General features: G+C 38.2%; 1 protein-coding gene across 1 annotated transcript; it reads left to right on the top strand.

Moving 5' to 3' along the window:
• The first annotated feature begins 3,972 nt into the window (after window positions 1-3,972).
• TMEM65 (transmembrane protein 65) lies at window positions 3,973-18,138 on the top strand. Its single transcript, XM_044421856.1, has 7 exons — window positions 3,973-6,751; window positions 9,483-9,527; window positions 10,488-10,555; window positions 10,763-10,817; window positions 12,457-12,499; window positions 15,840-15,945; window positions 16,591-18,138. The coding sequence occupies exons 1-7, from the start codon at window positions 6,673-6,675 to the stop codon at window positions 16,684-16,686; spliced, it is 492 nt and encodes a 163-aa protein (XP_044277791.1). The 5' UTR covers window positions 3,973-6,672; the 3' UTR covers window positions 16,687-18,138.
• Window positions 18,139-18,805: the final 667 nt, after the last annotated feature.

The following is an 18,805-nucleotide window of genomic DNA, read 5'->3' as shown; positions in this document are numbered from 1 at the left end:
ATTGTATTTAGCATTTAAAATGTTGCTTAAATAAAAAGGTCTTAGCCTGGTGCCGAAAAACAAATAACGACGGCGCCAGGCGGACCTCTCTGGGGAGCGCATTCCATAACTTAGGCGCCACCGCTGAGAAAGCCCTTCTTGTGTAACTAACTAGCTTGTGTAAACTACTCAACTGTTTCTATAAAATCATTAATATTCTTTCAAAGTGACTGAAGGTAGGAAAATAGAATTCATTAAGTGGCCACTTTGCAATCCTGTTTGTAATCCTTGTAATTGTGGCAACGCTTTAGGTTTCCAGGGAGTCTTGGTCGAAGGGTCCTGGGTAGTTTACATGTGCTAATTTTTCCTCTGGTGGTGCTCAAGCACAATCTGAAAATGAAGTGGGATGGGGTATGGGAGGAGAATGGAATTTCAGTCAAGAAACACAAAAGATTACAAGAATTAACACCTAAACCAGACTTATAAATGTTGTCTTCCTTTTCATATGACACCCAAGCAGGTACATGCTTCAGTCTCCTTCATTTTAGACAATAATTGTTAGACAAGCATGTTAGTACATGCTTTTGTGGTCTAGTTACATGTAGGCTTGTATGCAAGGCTGTTCAAAATAAAGTTGCCATGTCCTTTAACCAGTTAACCATCTAACATGCTGGTTAAGTCACAAGTAAAACATTTAAGTATTGGCCTGATAATTTGCAAAGATCAAGATTGAAGAACAGATGCTGAAAAGCAGTTGATTTGGGGAAGTACAAGGGAGCAATAAGAAGAAAGGCAATTCATTGAGGTCTTGTATTAGTAGCTCAGTAAGCATTTGTACCATTTTGAGATGCAAAATCTCAAGTGATATGTTGGCCATATTTTTAAAAAATATTTTACAAAAATGTGCTTTGGTGTTGTCTGGGCAATATCTTTGCTTTGGTTCCTTGTCATCCACTTAGGCTAGCCCAAATTAACCTTTCTCCCAGATTATACTTTTCAGGATGCACAGACTCATCAAACATACCACAAATCTTCAACAATACAATATGAACAGCACACAATGCTTATTTACTTGGATATGTGATTGGCTAACCTCCCAAGATACCTTAAAGAATGTATGAGGAGAAAATATAGGAACATAAAGCAATTATGAAGATAGTGTGATTACCTAACTAAGCATTAGAGACTAATGCTTTGAAATTTGGAACAGAGACATAGTGGGTTAGTGGTGCATAATCACTTCCCTGCTCTAAATACCATGCATCCGAAGTTATTCCCCCTGTGGGGACTACAGATAGCACAAATGCAGTGTGAATAGTATGAAGCAGTGTGCTGAATCAGGTTAAACCAGAGTGCAGATAATTTGTTGAAACTTGCAGGGGGACGGGAGCAGAGAAGACACAATGAGTAAGGCAGGGCATTAGCATGCCTCATCCCACGCATGAAATATACCAATGGCACAGCAGAAAAATAATCTGAGAATGCATTGTGAAGGATACTTCAGGGAGTGAGCCTCATTAAACCCAGTGGGGGGGGTTCCTCAGTGAATGTACATAGGGTTGTGCTGCATTTTATATGGGTGAATTAATTATTAAAACCTGATACATGGATTTCACGTCCTCTGAGTACTGGAAGGGAAAATAGTATGACTTATTTCTTATGTTTGAAAAACTTTTAGCATCCAGATTTCCTAAACCACTGGTACCGTTTGAGAGGCCAATGAAGCAGGTAGCACCACCAGAGCCAGCTAGTACCTGGGGTACAGTAAACTTCTCTTTTTGCTACATGCATGACTTGAGTAGATGCTGCTTGAACCATGAAGTCGTGTGTGGTACAAAATGCATTCTTATATATGCTCCATAAAAATACCTACATAACCTGCTAGCTTCTACTTTGTTTGAATAACTTGGCATGTTCCTCTAATAGAAATCATCATGGCCATTTCTATTTGCATAAGTACATGATCATAGCAAGTTCTGGGGGAGGTGAGCTTCTTTGGTCCCTACAAAGATATTAAAAGTTACCTTACTTTATCTTAAATCCAAAGAAATACTAAGGCATACGAAAGGCTGAGTCTTAGGCAGGATCTAGTTGCATTTTAAATAAGTGTCCACTCGAGTAAAAGATATTTGGGTGTTGACTTAAGTATGTCTGCCAGTTCAAGTGAGTTGGTAATTATATCTATGAAAAAATCATGCACATTCCAATACAACCGTAACATGTTTTCTCCAATGGCTGGAGAAGGTTGAATTTGGAAAACTAAATATTTTGAATTTCTTCAATGCTGACATTATTTGACTAACTCTGGGGCTCAGCTGAGATGACTATGTTAAAGCATAGTTTGTGATCGTAAACATGAGTCCTGCTTGATCTTGAAAATGGCAAGTGTTGTTATGTTTGCCATGCAAAATTGCAGGCCATTTGGATGTAATGAAGAATTGGTTTGTTTTTAACGAGGGAGGGATAGTGTGCATGTTCAGGGCTCATACTTCTAGCTCTAAGCAATGGTACATAGTTGTCTAAATTGTATTGAAATATTGTTTTGTGATGGTATGTGAAGCCATGATATATGCAATTGGCCTCTATATTTTTATTGAACTAGTAATCTTTTAAAATATAGGCAATGTATTATAGGGAGAAGTGATCCAATTTTATCTCTAATTTATTATAATCACAATTTTAGTTTATTCTAGTCTGTTGGTTAGTAAGCCAGAATTTGCTTCCTGAACTATGAAAAAGCAGATGAGGTTTCTTTTGTGCAAACACACTGTCATGTATGTTTGTTCAGACAGTGTCATCTACAGTCTGTAGTCCTCCTGTGTTTTCTGACTGGTGTCTCCATCTTTTTTCTTACTAGAAAAATCTGCTAAGGAAGAAAACACAGTATAGTGCATAATTCTGTTTGTTAGCATTAGGAACCCTTGGTCTAGAAGCAGATTAAACAATGATACATATGGTTATAGAAAGAGCTATAGCTTACAAGCAAATAAAGGTGGTAATAGGTTGTAAGATCAATAATGCAGGCAGTATTAGGATCTTTAGAGAATCATTGGAGAAGGACATCATTCTAGCAACGCTTTGTGTGTTGATGTGTTCTAGCAAATAATATAGCCTTGTTTCTCTGCCAAGTTATGGATTGTATTTTCGGTGTTCTTATGACGTTCTTGATGTCTGAATACATTAACAAGTACCTGTTGCACGTATATTGATTCATTTCCTCAATAACTCAGTTTTAATTGAAAAGGTATTGCTTATTTGGTAGACTTTTCTCCAGTATGTGGGCATTTATTTGGCTAAACACTACTGAGATGTTTGACAATTCATCTAATTTCAGCGGGATCGGACCACGCAAGTGCTTGCTGTCTCATCTAGGATCTGCTTGCCAGCCCTCTTGGCTGATGTAGCTTTTATTTTCTTTACTGGATTTTTAATAGTTCTGTCATAGAATCAAATAATAGTAGAGTTTGAAGGGGCCAGAAGGCCATTGGGTCCAACCTCCTGCTGTTGCAGGAGACACTGAGATGATTGTCCAGATGTTTTTGAATGCCCCTAGTGAGGGAGAGCCTACAACCTTCCCAGGTAAGAAGTTCCATTGTTGTACTGCTCTGTCAGTGAGGAATTCTTCCTGGTGTCTAGTCAAAATCTGGTTTCTTTAACTTAAGTCCGTTATTACATGTCCTGCACTCTGGAATGGACAAGATCTTGTCCTTCCTCTTTGTGACAGCCTTTCAGGTAATTGTAGAGTACTATCATATTGCCCCCTCAGTCTTTCTTCTTGAACTTATCTTCCCCAGTTCTCTCAGTCTTTCCTGCCTCTTTGCGCTTAGCATGTTGAAGTGTTGAATTATTCCCCCCCCCCCCCCCCCAAAATCCTAGCTCCTTTAAGGAAAAATGCTAAAGTTTGTAGTCTGTGATTTAGAGCTCTGAAACAATTTTTATTTGTATGTCTTACCAGCATCCAAGTAGCACTTTACTGTTTTGTAACATACTTGTAGTCGTAACTCTGTTCTTTTACCTTCATACTTAACCATATTGTTGAAAGGATAGTATTAAACTCTGAAACTGAGAAGCTGAAAAACTGGTTATTTTCATTTTAAGTAGGGAAACAACCTATTTCTATCTACTGCACAGTAGATGCTAGTTCAAAAACACAAATAATTCAGTCTGGCATTCTAATTCATGCAGAAGAAACATTTCTGACAGCAAACAATAAGAAAGAGCACTTTAAAGTTTGGGGTACTTGAAGGAACAGCTGTCTTCAGTTATGCCTGTCTGTGGAAAGTCTCTTATAGATGCCTCTGCCATTTGGCTACCAGAGCGAGGGCTGCTTGGTGGTGGCACTCCAAGTTGTGGAGCGCTCTTGTCAAAGAGCCTTGCCTGACCTTATTGTCACTTCAGTACTAGGAAAAGACTGTGATTTCCTAGCCTTTAAAAAATCCATTTTAATCCTGTGTTTGTGCTGGTTTTAGTTTTGGTCATTTCCATTTATTCTTTTTGGGAGTATGAATGTTGCACAACTTTCAAAAAGGGCACATTTTTGTGACTGCAGCTCCAAGCCGAATAATATGTGATACTTGCTTGGCAATGGGAATTGTAGTCATCTGTGTATTTTGCTATTTTCGCAATGAATTATCATCATGTCTTGTGTTCAGAAGGAAATGGCAGGGGAATGGACAGAAGTTAAATGGTGTGTGTGTTCTAAACTTGCTACTTAAACAAGTTATTAGCATAATATGTAGTTTTGCTCCTTGAAGCACAATAGCCTGTGGAAAGAGTATGCATGTAGGGATGAACAGACCCTGACCCTGAAAAGAGGGATCTGTCTTTGTGGCTTTCTAATCCCCTCCTCTTCAGATTTTGGAAGTGAGTTACTATAGCATCCTTCCTCTTTGGAGTATAAAGCTAAACTGGCACAGATTGTTTCTAAATTAATAATCTCTGATTTCATTCATGGGTAAAGAGGCTATAGTGCTGGTATGTCAACTGGAAATATTCTGACATGGTTATTGACATTCCATTCTAATTGTTTATGTGGTGCCTCCATAATGATTAATAAAACATCAATTCAGCTGGTATGGACATGGATACTTCCCCCTAACATCTTAAATTCATTGAGGAAAGTGTACTACCAAAAATTAAATAAAGATATTAAAGCAAAACAAAGCATAATACATGCACTAAAATACACAAGCAAAAATATGAACATTTAGTACAAAGTAATGCATTCATTTTGGGTTGGCTTCTTTTTTTTCTCTTTAGGTGTTTTCAGGAAAGACTAGGCTTGCACGACACAACAACATACCATGGCTTATAAAGGGTTTGCATGGCATGCTAACACGTCAAGATGTATAAGCATGTCATGGAACCCCATATATGTCAGTGTGGCTTAGCTTTGGCTTACGTGTTCTTATGTGGTACAAACCCAGATGAGATAATCCATCATGGGCCAAGCTCAGCCACTAACAAGCTGCTTGGCAAGAGTGGCAAATCTCCCATGCAGCTCTTAGCAAGCCGCTTACACGTGACTGTTGATGCTAAACTTCCCTTGTAGTGCTCAAGCTCTCACTCAGGGTGCCTGGCAAAGGCTCCCCCAGCTTCCTGCTGCTACTGCATGCTGTTTTCAACTTACTACATTTTAATTTCTCATTCACGTTGTTTTGTTTTGGAATATGAATGCTGACCTGACAAGTGGCTGCAACAGTACATAGACTGCAGCAGTGTCTGTCTCTGCCAGAAAGAAGCTTTGTAGCCTTAGCATGAAGGTTGCTCAGGATATTTTGTGCTCAGGATATTTTGTGTAAGCTAATATATCCACAGTGTTGTCTCCCTTTTGGCACAGTTTTTAAGGTGATACCATCCTGGGAACATGCAATATTGGGGGGATTCCCTGAGGAAAAGGGAGTCTCAAATTTCCTTCTTGCAAACAATGATCTCCCTGAATTTTTTAAGCATCTGACAGCTTAATTTGACACTGTCAAATAGGAATGGGGTTGGAGAGGTCTATTTACTTGCACATTTATGGGAGCAGTGCATGCAGCTGGTTCCTGCTGGATTCTGCCAACCACCAATAATTTCTTTAATTGCAAATTTTTGCAAAAATTAATCTGAATATTTTAAAAAGTTCTTTACCACCCCAGGCAACCTCTACAGAGTACCATGGTGCCCTTGGAGGAAGTGCTCAAGCATAAATAAATTGGGATTCCAAAAGCTTTCTTGACAAGTGGTTTGCATGTGCTTGCTCTTGCTTTGTGTCTCAGATTCAAGCCTCATCAAACTAAATCAGTTTGTGAGTACAGCAGGAAGGGAGGGAAACCTCTCTGCTTCTGTAGGGTCCTCTATGATACTTGGGGGAAGATCAAGTGGGGAGAAAGTGTGCAGGAACTAATGATGTACCTGATTTCCTGTTGGGCACGAAGTGCGTCTTAGGATAATCAACCTACATTATGAGACCTGTGCCACAATGTGGGTCATGCACATCCTCCCAAAATGCTACCTAAACATCCAAGTTTGTTTCTACGTGTAGACAATAACTAATCTGCTATTTGTCGTATATAAAGCAGCTGGTGGAGGGGGACAGAAAAATAGCAGAGGGTTAAGTCGATACACCTTTATGAAGTACAATACAAAGCAAAGAAAGTTAGTTTTGTTTCTAAAACTCTCAGTAGGAAAAATAGGGCATTTGAGAATCAGTAGATGTTCACTGACTATAAACTATTTGCTTTAACAGAAGAGCGATTTGTGGAAAAACCTGGAAACGACTCTCGCCCTTTGGGTAAAACTAGTTCTCATGCTATATTTGTAATATTACCTTTCAATCAATTTTATGATTGTAAACCAGCCTAAAGGCACATGCCAATTGGATGGTATACAAATCTAAGCAATCAATCAGTTGCTGAAAAAAATTAAAATTGATTTTATCTAGTTTCTGTGCATCTTATCCACCAGTCCAGATGTCCTCTACCACATAGTGCTATTTGTTTCTATGGATTCTTGGATAAAGACTTCCTCTTCAATGCAAACAGGAATATATTTTGTTCAATGAAGTGTATTTAAAACTCTCACTGTCCTGATAATACCTTGGCAAGTGATTTGCTGGCTTTGCCTTGACAGGCAGGTTGGAGAGAAACTACGTTCTGTATATACTGAACTGATGGATCTGACGCACAGAAACTAACTTAAGGTAAGATGATACTTCAGTCTGTATATATAGACTACTCTGTTTAAAGCAAGTTGTATTTCTACCAATAATGTTTATAAAATGCAGCCACATCCACCTAATCATGATATCTGCTTTGTGATTTGGAGCAGAATAACTTTAATGTGTTGTATTACATCTGTATCCTGTACTTCCTCCATGAAGCTCAGGGAGGCATATTTGGGGTCCCTAAAACAGCCCTATGCTTTGATGTAGGCTTAGGCAGACTGGCCCTAAGGTACCTGGTGAGTTTCTTCTCAAGTCAAAGCCAAAATTCTATCAACTGCATGATATTGAGTGTAATATGTGTACTGTGTGAGCTCTGATTTGCTTGTGCCACTCATAAAATTTCATATACTAATCATAATTCTTTCCTACCCACTAGTATTACTTTAACAACTGCTAAGTTGCAATAAAAGAGCAACTATTAATGTTGCAATCTTGGTTCTTGCTTTTGGATTATTTGAAAATGCTTCATGTGTGTTCATAAGCAGCAATTTTCTTTTTATACTGGTTATTTAATCTTTTATTTACTCACAGTGCAGCAGTAGTGTATGGGTTTAATAAGCCCCATAGTCTTGATATAATTTCACTCCAGTGAAGCAGAATTATAACCCTATTTAAGTGGGTGAGCATTGCTTGAAGAATTTTTGGGATTTTTGGCAGAAAACCAATTAATACCACCAACAAATATTACAGATTCGTTCACATAAGTAGTCTAACCTTATTTTTTGGTGTTGAATATTACACAGAGCTCCAGTTCTAAACCTATACATTTATGCCTTCCTTGGCTCAGGATGGATTTAAGCAAGATCACGTAAACATAATAAGTGGTCTCTTTAGAAAGTCTACAACTTTGTCTTCTAGTATGGTAGGGTTCTTAAGGCTGTAATCCTTAGTGCAGTCCTGTGCATCTTTAGACAGAAAAAAAGTCCTCCCACTAACTATACTAAACATGCATAGGATTGTGCCCTAAGTAGGTTGTAGACCATGGAGTAATTTAAAATTTGCAATTTTAATAAAGGTTGTGAAATATTCTTGTTATAGTAGGTGACTAAAGTATGAGTTTTTCAAGATGAATTATGTGTGAGTGTGGTGAATCCCATCAACTACCGGTTGGACCTCTGTGTTCTACAGATGATTTTGTTGGAGAATTTTAGCCTTAAATGATCAAGTGCAAGAGTTCAATTGTCAGTGTTTTTGTTTTGTGTTGTTTTGTTAATGTATTTAAGAGATGGAACAGTACCACCAGCATGAGTACTATTACTAACATGTTTAGGAAAACCATTGAAGCATAACATGGATTGAAACTTGTCACCGGAAACTCTGGTGGGTTGTCTACGTGCAATTTTTTGTGTGGCTGCTTGTCAAAGCACCGCATGAAAATGACATTTTTGCAGGAAAATGAGTATTTCATGCCCTATCTATTCAGATGTAAATTGTGCTGTTAGATAATGAATAATCAAATGTGTATAAATTCTTAGTTAACAAGGAAGTAAATCAGGCAAGAAAGGATTCATTCCTAGTTTTGTTGGAAGGCAAGGCTAATAAGATCAGACTTATAGCCACCTAGAAGGGCAGTGACTGACCTCAGTCTTGGCTCTGCCTTCCATAGGATTTTTCTTTAACAGTGACTTTGTCAGGTTTGGATCTTGTTTGGATTTCTGATATGGGTTTAGGGATGATACTCTTTGCTTTCTACCTGTTGCTTTAAAATGATGTTTTTATTTGTTTAAAGAAGCAGAACAAGAAATATTTTAACATATTCTTATTGGTTTTTGGTAGACATATTTGATTTTTGGAGCACTCCAGTCCTCATACCACCCACCTGATCTAACTGCGTCCCAATCACATGCCCTTCCTTCAGCTTGTTTCAGGGATCTGGAGATGGAGATACCAGTGCCCAGGTGTAGCTCTTCATACCTAGTTCTTTCAGAATTGGGCAGAGCCAATACTTTTGTCCTTCAGTGACACTCACATGTTTCCATGTGGGAAACATGCTGGGGCTCACAAACACTGCAGCTGTGATGTTGGACACTACACAATCTCTTCTTGTGGAGTGTGCAGTCTTCTGCATTTCTAGGTTTCTTCTGTAAGCCGAAGCAAGACTGATGATTGACATGGGGTCCTCCCTGTCCACTTGGTTACAGGACTGATCTAATTGGCCCTTCCTTCCATAGTAGTAGGAGTTAACCCTTTTCTACCTGTTCCATCTTCCACTGACTAGAAAACCATTTCACTTGTAAGTCTAGCCTTCCATTTTCAGTCAGTCATTCTTTTCTTTTTTGCTTTTTTTAAACTTGTCTAGAGAAGTTGGAGGTTGCACCACCATCTACTGGACAGCTGAAACATGGTAAGTTCTTAAGAATGTAATCCTGCTCATATTTAGTTTGTTCCAATATTGCTTGCTTCTGTCTAAATATGAACAGGATTATGCCCTAAGTGTACATTGTAAATTGTAAACACACACACTACACACACACACACACACACACACACACACACACACACACACACACCCCAGCAGTATTTTCTGGGGGTAAGGGGAGGGGTCCTCCCATGTTCTGCCTTATATTTTCCTGCCTTCCATTGACACTAATTGAGAGTAAAATAATTCATCTTTTTGGCTCTCATCGGGGTGGTAGGTCTACAATATCTGAATGCCATTAGAGTGTCCTCCAAGGGATCATATGACTACAGCTTTAATTGTATGGAGGATCTTGCTAAATAGGATTTTTCTGGAAGCCAGTACAGGCCATGCAATTACACATGGTGGGTATCATGGGACAAACTAGAACTCTTGTTTTCTTCCACTTTTTCCCAAGTTACAAATCAATTATGGAAATCATTGGATTTCATAAAGTAGCTTTTTATATAAAAATCTTTGCCAGTAAGGTAAACAGCGGGTTGTAAGATTTTAAACAAAATTTGACCATAAGAGGAAGGACCCATTGCACTCAAGCACTGATGTTTCTGTTTGATCTCTACATGTGAACAGTTTTCCCTCTGCATGAGCCCTGCTTTACATCAAATTATCCAGAGAAACCTCTAAATGATCTTCGACTTCTGAAGCGACCACTTCTGTATAACATATTGTTGATAGTTATTTGTGTATAGAACACAGAGAAGCATTTGTATGTTGAATTGTATTTTTAAAAATTCATGTCAATTCCTGTGATCTATATACCAGTTCATATAGAGGCTTTTTCAAGTAATTTCATAGATAGTGTAATCAGAGAAAGAATCTGTGGTTTGCATGCGTGAACTGCCAGTATGTGAAAGCTCTCCTCACACATCTCTCCTTTTCTTTTAGTGTTCTTCCACAATGCAGTACCTTTTATAGGGTTTGGATTTTTTGATAATGCAATCATGATTGCTGCGGTAAGTCATGTAATTTCTTGATATCAAACTTGGGTTTTATTGGGTTATTTATGTTAATACAGTAATATAGATTTAATACTGCTCGTACTACCTTTGGGGTTTCCAGGACAACTGTGGGGAAAGGAACCTTCTGTGTCTCACCAGTGACTTTGTCAATGTATAGCTAGTTATGAAGCTTTCTGTTAAAATATTCTTGCTTATTTTTAGGGCACACAAATAGAACTATCAATAGGAATTGTGCTTGGAATTTCTACTATGGCAGGCAAGTAATCTATGTTTTGTCTGGGTGGGTTTTGGCTTTCGTTAATCCATTACTAAATTTGTGTGCATAAGGGAATTCATAACAAACCACTCCTGATGCTTGAGGAAAGCAAATGTTTGCTATTAGTAGTGCCACACAGAAATATTATAAAAAGCCAGTTCGTTAATTGAAGTTACATGTCAAACATAGTCCATGACTATTCTTGGCTTTATATTTTTTTAAGTGAAAGCAGTCTGGGGCAGGTTGTGTCTGAGCATACCTTTTTCTTCTGTATTCTTCTCATTTTCTTCTCAGAACCAATTTTTCAGAGATGCTTTTTCATCCAGGTTGTGGGGTGATATACAGTCTCAAGGGGAGGGGGTGAGAGAAAAGAGAAAAACATACCTCTGCCTGTTTTTTTCTATCTCATAAGTTATGTTTTTTGCCTCTTTCATTTTTTTCAAAAGTGAAAGGCCCAGCAAAAACATTTTTGACATGTAGATTGTTGCTATTAAAGCATGAACAGCAACAAAGAAACATCTATTGTATCTTTGCATTTAATAAAACATCTTTTCAGATTAAAGTGTGGTAGTGTATCATGTTCTAGAAAACAAAAGCTTAGTAACATTTGAATATTTTTAATCCAGTGTGGTTGGATTTATATATTTATAGCTTTTATATACTGTTATTTAACAAAAAGATAACTGGCAATGAACCTAAAGACAAAATATTAGGAACAGATTCTCATATTCAATAATCTGAGCAGTTTTCTGTGGCTAGCATGCACGTAGCAACAGACACATGTTTTATTGTACCAATAACTAGGGATGTCAGACGCTTTTTTATATTGTGTCCATTGGACTCACTGGTAGTGGTTCTCCTAGAATTACCAGGCATTCAGTCTGAGACTTTCTGCTTGCAAAGCATTACTTTGCCATGCAGTATGGTCTTCTAGTGAAATAATGGAGTTAATTTAAACAAAACTTTGTGAAAAACCACACATTGTACTTAGTACCTTTTACTCTATTTACCCTGTAGTTTTGAGAACTATGATACACTCTATATAGAGCTACCCTGAAAAAGTCTGGAAACTTCAAAATATGGCTGCTAAACTATACTCTGCGTCTCTGAGGTCTCAAACATGCCTTTGGTGAAGGGGTTCAGTTGGCCTTCCAGATTGTAGGGGGCAGATTGGTGTTGGCACAATATGAGATATTCTGTGGCTGACTTGGCTTCCTTGCTCCACGGTGTGACACTTGTAGAGCAGAAATTGACCATATTGGCATTTTGCAAGATCAAAGGAGTACAGAGGCAACCTTTGCCTCAGGTTTTCTTCCGCCCTGGATAGGATACTTGTAGTCCTCCACATTTGGAAGGTTACAGAAATCCAGATTGTCTTGTGCTCCAAGTTATGCTTCTACTATGTTTTAGTATTTTTGTTTTGTTATTACCTTTCTTTATTGTATCTTTTATTATTTGCAAATGCCTTGACTATTTTATAGAAATGGATATATGCATACTGAGAATAGGAGACTTCGGAAGATTTGGGGTAGTGAGTAATTCATGTTTTAGAAATAAAGGCCTTATAGCATGTATGTATTATTCCATCATTAGCAGATTATATCATATAACACAATGCTTGTGATTTTCCAATATTTAGCTGCTGCTTTAGGAAATCTTGTCTCGGACTTAGCTGGATTAGGGTAAGTTTTACAAAATATTTTAATGCTTTAAGCATTGATTAATATGTAGACCTTAAGGAGAGCAATGCCTGCCAATTTCAGTATGGGTCAAATTGAATACTGTGTAATGAATCATATGCAAACATTGTTCATAGGGCTGTGCAGAATGTAAAAGTGGTACATTTCTAGACTAGTTCCTTATGACTACAGTGAATGTAAACTAAAGATGTTGCTTGCCCTCTGTGATAAACTTGACAATCAGGTTTTTTAAGGGTTCATAGTAATCACCTGAAGTCTTAGGGCTTTCCTAAAAAATTTTCAGTAATGTTTTCTGGAAATTCTGAACTGGAAAATGTTCTATTGCATAGGTTCACTTGCATGAGAAAAAATTCAAGTTGTATCAAAAAATGTTCTGATGTGCTAGAACAAGGATGCATAATTTGTGACTCTCCAGTAGTTGTACCCTACAACGTCAGTCTTCTTTCACCATTGGGTATGCTGGCTGGGGCTCATGGAAGCCATGTGGCCAAACTATCTGAAATACAAGTTGTCCACCCTTGTCTAGAGAGATGTAACTTAGCATGCGCATTTCATTTTTATTCAGTAAGTAGAACTAAAGAAGTATCCCATGTTAATAGCTTACCTCAAGAATACCACAAATATTTGACCTTAAATATTTTAGGGGAAACATTCAAGTCAATTATTAGAGCTAAATATTATATTATGTAGAATTTTATTGTATTTAAATTTTATAAGAATTCTAACTGCATGTATTTCCCTTATTAAAATTTAATGGGGAAAAGGGAATCAAATGGTTGACACACTAATTAATTTTCAGCAACCAAAGAGTACATTAACTACTGACAACCACTCTTCTGTCTCACTTTTCCACTAAAGTTGTTGGGGCAGCTTCAGTGTGATTTTTACTGTATAACACTCCAGAGCCTGTATGTATTTTAGTAACATATAGTATTTGCTCACGTATTTGCTAAGGATAATTAATATTTATGAATTAATCATAATTACAACATAATTGCAACATAATTACAATTATGAAGCTTGCCCAATACTGTATGTATAGTTGGAACAGATTCATTTTTTTGACCTAATAAAATGAAAGGGATGCAGGTGGCGCAGTGGTTTAAACTGCTGTGCTGGTTGATCGAAAGGTCACCAGTTCGAATCTGCACAACGGGGTGAGTTGCTCCGTCCCAGCTCCTGTCAGCCTTGCAGTTCGAAAGCATGCAAATGCATGTAGGTAAAAAGGTGCCACTTCGGTGGGAAGGTAAACAGTGTCTTGTGCACTTCGGTGTTTAGTCAGGCCAGCCACATGACCACGGGGACTTTCTGCAGACAAATACTGGCTCCCTCGGCTAGGAAATGGAAATGAGCTCCATCCCCTAGAGTCAGACATGTCTGGACTTAATGTCAAGGGGAAACCTTTACCTTTAAGAAAATGAAACTTTTTCTGTAGGAAAAATTAAGCACTAGAAAATTTTTCACCCCATACCAAATTTTCCACCCCCTACGTTTGGTATGCTCCAAATATCCAAATTTAGGTGCTGCAAATAATTTTTTTTCTTGAAAGTTTGCAGAAGAGCGGTTGTAGGAAGTGATAATATTGAGATATGTGCACCAATTCAAGTAAGGGTTTGTTGGGGTTTTGTGGGGGAGATCTGTGCCCCACAAGTTGGGGCTGTTAAATTATTACATCAGGGACTTCACACAGTAACCACATGTATCCCATCTTTGAAGCAGGTAGCAATCAGACATCGATGAGAAGAGGAATATTGGGGACACAGTCAGGAAGTACAACAGTGGCAAACATGACCCAGAGGCTGAGGAATCACATAGTTAGTTCCAAGTGCATAATGAGGTCTGGGGCTTATTTATAATTAACAGTTATATGCCATCTTATCTGCTAAAAAGTGTTGAAGGTGATGTAGTATATTGGATACTAGCCACCATGTCCTGCAAGTGTCTATAGCTGACTGTTTTCAAACTGAAGATTTGTCATGTGATGCGTGTTGCTCAAGGATGAAAATCATCTTGTACTAGATTAAAACCTAGCAACCTTTTGGTGTTCAAACTGTTACATTCTTAGAGCCACTAGGTATGTTCCAGTCAATCCAAAATGAAATTCTGTGGTGTTGAACACAGAAGTAGAGATGTCTTCCAGGATACACTAAGCACAGAACCGTATACCCAAGAGGGCAGAATGATTCCTGCATGAATTCCTCACTTGAACGCTCAGTGAAGTGTCAGTGCTATGGAGTCTCTGGGAGGTGCTAAATCAGAGGACAAGTCAGCCTGCAAACACCGCCCAATTTAAAGTGACTCGGGGAAATTTAGGAACTGGGACATTAACTTAGAAGGTCTCAATTCCTTAGAGATCTTCCATGCAAATTAAAATTTACACCATTCAAGCAGTTATTGATTGTGTGAGGGAGAAGGAGAGGTCGATCAGCACCCTAGTGAAGAAAGAAAGGCTCTTGAACCTTTGGTCGATGTCTGTGCGCATGCAGTTTGCCCAGGAAGGAAAACTCCCATTTGCCTTCCTTCCAGTGTAGACAATACGCTCATGGTATAACTGTAGAATTGCCTCTTCTGCACTAAGTTTTTGATAGGGATAGAGGCCCCAGTGCCTTCTATTTATATATAAAAGCTATTCACCCAAATTACTGAACAATGAGAGATTTAGTTACATAAGATGGACCAAGAATACAGCTAGTCATGCATTCTCTTTGCATACTGGCCAACCAGCTGCCCATGAAGAACCCATAAGCAGGACTTGAGTAAAATGGCACCTTCCCAACCATGTTCCCCAGCAAGTTTGGTCTTTAATGACATAGATTATTTCCAAGCCATTAAGTACTAATTATTTAACCCTTCAGCCTTGGGAACTTAAATATCACTTTACCAGTCATGACTATGAAGGTCAAATGAGTTTCACAAAAAGAATTGAAATTTTTGTTATGACTATTGCACTGTTGTTTCAGTAAGTCTGGTATAGTTATTGTCTGGATCTTTTGGCAGAGTTGCCTAAGTGAGCGTCTTTGTTTCTGGAAAAAACACTTCCATACTTTACTTAGCAACAGTCTTTCCCCCAAGCTACTTGGTGTAGAGAAAGCAGTATAGAAAAGATCCTGCTGCTGAGTGTAGGAAATATAGAACAGTTTTATGAATGCTATTGAAATACTAGCTTTCCAGCTTTATAGACTTGGTTTGCCAAAACACTATTTTGACAATACAGGTTTTCTCGGGACAGAAGCCTAATCACTCATTACTTCTCTACAGCCATCAAAACCTGTAACTGGTATATTTTATATTATTGTGCTCAGTATATTTTTTTTTTTTCAAGACTTGCAGGTTATGTTGAAGCTATGGCCTCCAGGCTGGGCCTCTCAATTCCTGAACTCACACCCAAGCAAGCTGACATGTGGCAAACACGTCTTAGTGCACATTTTGTAAGTATGTGTATGTGCATGTATATAGCAATGTGTACACAACATAACTTAATACTAGGTGCATCAGGTACAAACTACTGCAGAGCTCCTCAGAACAGAGCTGATAAGCATCAGCTGGAAGAAACTAAGTCTTCTCAGAACTTTGTGGCATAAGGGCATTTATTTAACTTGTGACTTGCTCAATAACCATAGCAGGGTTTCTGTACAAGTTGAAAAATTGTATAGAAATATATAATTGGAAACAAGTTAGGTTTCCAATTCTTCATTCAAGTGTTTCACTCTTCTGCCATTTTGAGAGGAATGCTGCTTTGGTGAGTATATAAGGCAACAGCAGGAGTAATATGGCTATGCGGAAGGGAAATACCACTTCTTATACATAGGCTACTTCTGAGCTCCAGAACTTGAACACATACTGTATGTCTCTAAACATTTTTAGCCTTCCCTGTGGTTGTGGTAATAAGCTCTTCCAAAAAATAAAAAGTAGATGCTCTCAGGAGTGCAAATTCTATAGCGATGGCAAGAGATATCAAACTTCAGGAGTCAGGAGGGTTACAAATCAGTAAAGTTAATAGGATTTTCAGCATTTGGACTGACCCATAGTTGGTAACTATATTCTGAACAACCCATCTGTTTGTTTGTTTTTAGGGTAAAGCTATTGGAGTGACCATTGGCTGCCTTTTAGGAATGTTTCCATTGTTCTTCTTGGGAGATGAAGAAGAAAAAAAACTGGAAGGAAAATAATCTTTTTATAATGCTTAATATATATATATACACACACATCTAAACTAATGTACCTCAGTTATACAACTATGCTGTCAAAATATTTAGGATTTAGCAGACAGTAACAATGTATATAATGGGGAACAAAACAGCATGCTGTTTCATGGAAACACTAACTTATTGTGGCTCTGTCTTAGTACATCTTTTTATAAGGGGTTTTCCTTTTTTAAATGTAAAGTGTTGACCTGTGTGTTTCACTTACACTGGCAGTTGACTCTAAGCTTCTGCTTGCCACCCTTTGCCTGTATTGTTTACGAGAATTATTACTTTAATTGCCTGCCATCAATGTACTGTATGGGTTTTGTTTTTGCATATTTACTTAGCATTTGAAAATGCATGACACAAGTTTCCCTTGCCGCTCATCAGACCTTCCAATCCAATCTTTTAGTACAGCTAGGTGACAGATGACTTTACGAGATACCATGCCTTGGCTGTCATGCAGCTTTTGTTTGTCCGGAGTCACTATTTGCACCATGTGTGCCTGAAACAAGTCCAGTTTGAACCATCAGCTGCAAATAGTGTTTGATAAATGTTTGCTGTGGAACAACGAGGCAGTTACAGGGACTGTATGAAGTCAGGTATAGGTTGTCACAGTTTTAGGTGCTGCCTCAGCCTCAAAATTCCATAGACACTATTCAGAATGGGTCTCTAATGTTATTGAGGAGGACTTAGAACTGGGAAATCTTTAAAGGTGGGATCTCAGATAGGGGCTTACATGCAGCCAATGGCTAGATTTGGAAAGCTGTGGAAAAATATCTTGCCTCTATGGCTACTCATGACAGTCTCCTTACTTAGCTTTTCAGTGCTGAGCCCTGTCTCCCTGTTTTGTGTTGGTGTTTTGCAACAGCATTTTTTTTGAAATTCAGGCTTAGTTCTATTTGGCATGTATGACCTATCATCATTCCTTACCTTCCCGTGCACCACTCCCAAAAAAGAGAAGAAAATGTAACTTTAATCTGTCAGAACTTCATTCCTGAATACAAGGCATTTGGGGAAACCCCAACAGGGAAAGGTTTTATTGGTTGCTAAAAAGCACTGTGGGTTTGTAGGGTGCCGTATGTGCCCTTGGCGAGCAGAGGTGGAGAAAAGGCAGCATATAGCACAGTGTGGCAGATGAAGTGGTATTGAGATGAGTGCAGGAGAGTTTAGGATAATCAAGGAAGGTTGAGCATTGAGAAGGTATTGTTTTTAAAACATTTGTGTTGCCTTCAGTGTGAACAAATTTCAGTGTACCATTTCTAGTCTAAGAATTCAAAAATAATTAGTGTCCTTGTCTCTTTGAATACTAACTTGGTAGGAATGTTAGTCTGGACCTGTCTTAGATGACTTTGGACTGTTTAAATTGGATTTTGTTTGAATGAGTGGATCTTATGTGCAGAATGTAACTTACAGAAATAAACATGTTTACTTTTATTAGAAGTATATAAGGGGTTTCTTTCCATTTTGCTTCACAGGTTTTGTGGTTGTGCTTTTGGTGTGTGATATCCAAAGTAGCTTTTAACTGCTGGAGCTTTAGTAGCTAGAGTTACACTTTTCCATGATATGAATGATCAATGGATAGCTCGAGCTACAGCACTGAATATCCAACTTCTGAACACAGAATTAATAAACAGCATAATTCAGAATGACTAGCTAATGGTAAAAAAAGTGGGACATCTTGCCATCTTTTTATGTCATTTTCATTTTGGCATCCTAGATGTTTTTATCCTATAGTCAGGCATTACACTATGAAACAGTAGCTTGTTGGAGCTGAATAACGTGGAAAAGAGGCTGCTAGGACCATGGATTTGCAACCCTATTCCTGTATTCTTGGGAACTGATGCATTCAAGCTACAGGCATAACTCTGTATACTTGGAAGAAAATCAGTGAAATCAATGGGACTTACTTCTGACTAAGCATGGTAAGGACTAAATGGATAATTCAGTGAGACTGTTTGACAGTAGCTAGCTTTGGAATTTGGCTTTTGTCCCTGTACTGTAAGTTGTCAGCTGATAAGAAAAAATGGCCTAGTGTGACCTTGTACCTTTAACAGAAACTTGAGCTGCAGAAAGCAGTAGGTGAAGCCTGCTTACCTTTTTA

The sequence above is a fragment of the Varanus komodoensis genome, unplaced genomic scaffold (genome assembly GCF_004798865.1).
Source record: "Varanus komodoensis strain SLA01 unplaced genomic scaffold, ASM479886v1 scaffold12, whole genome shotgun sequence".
In the NCBI taxonomy this organism is placed as follows: Eukaryota; Metazoa; Chordata; class Lepidosauria; order Squamata; family Varanidae; genus Varanus; species Varanus komodoensis.
The sequence above is the reverse complement of the archived record's forward strand: the minus strand, read 5'-3'. Positions and strand labels throughout refer to the sequence as shown.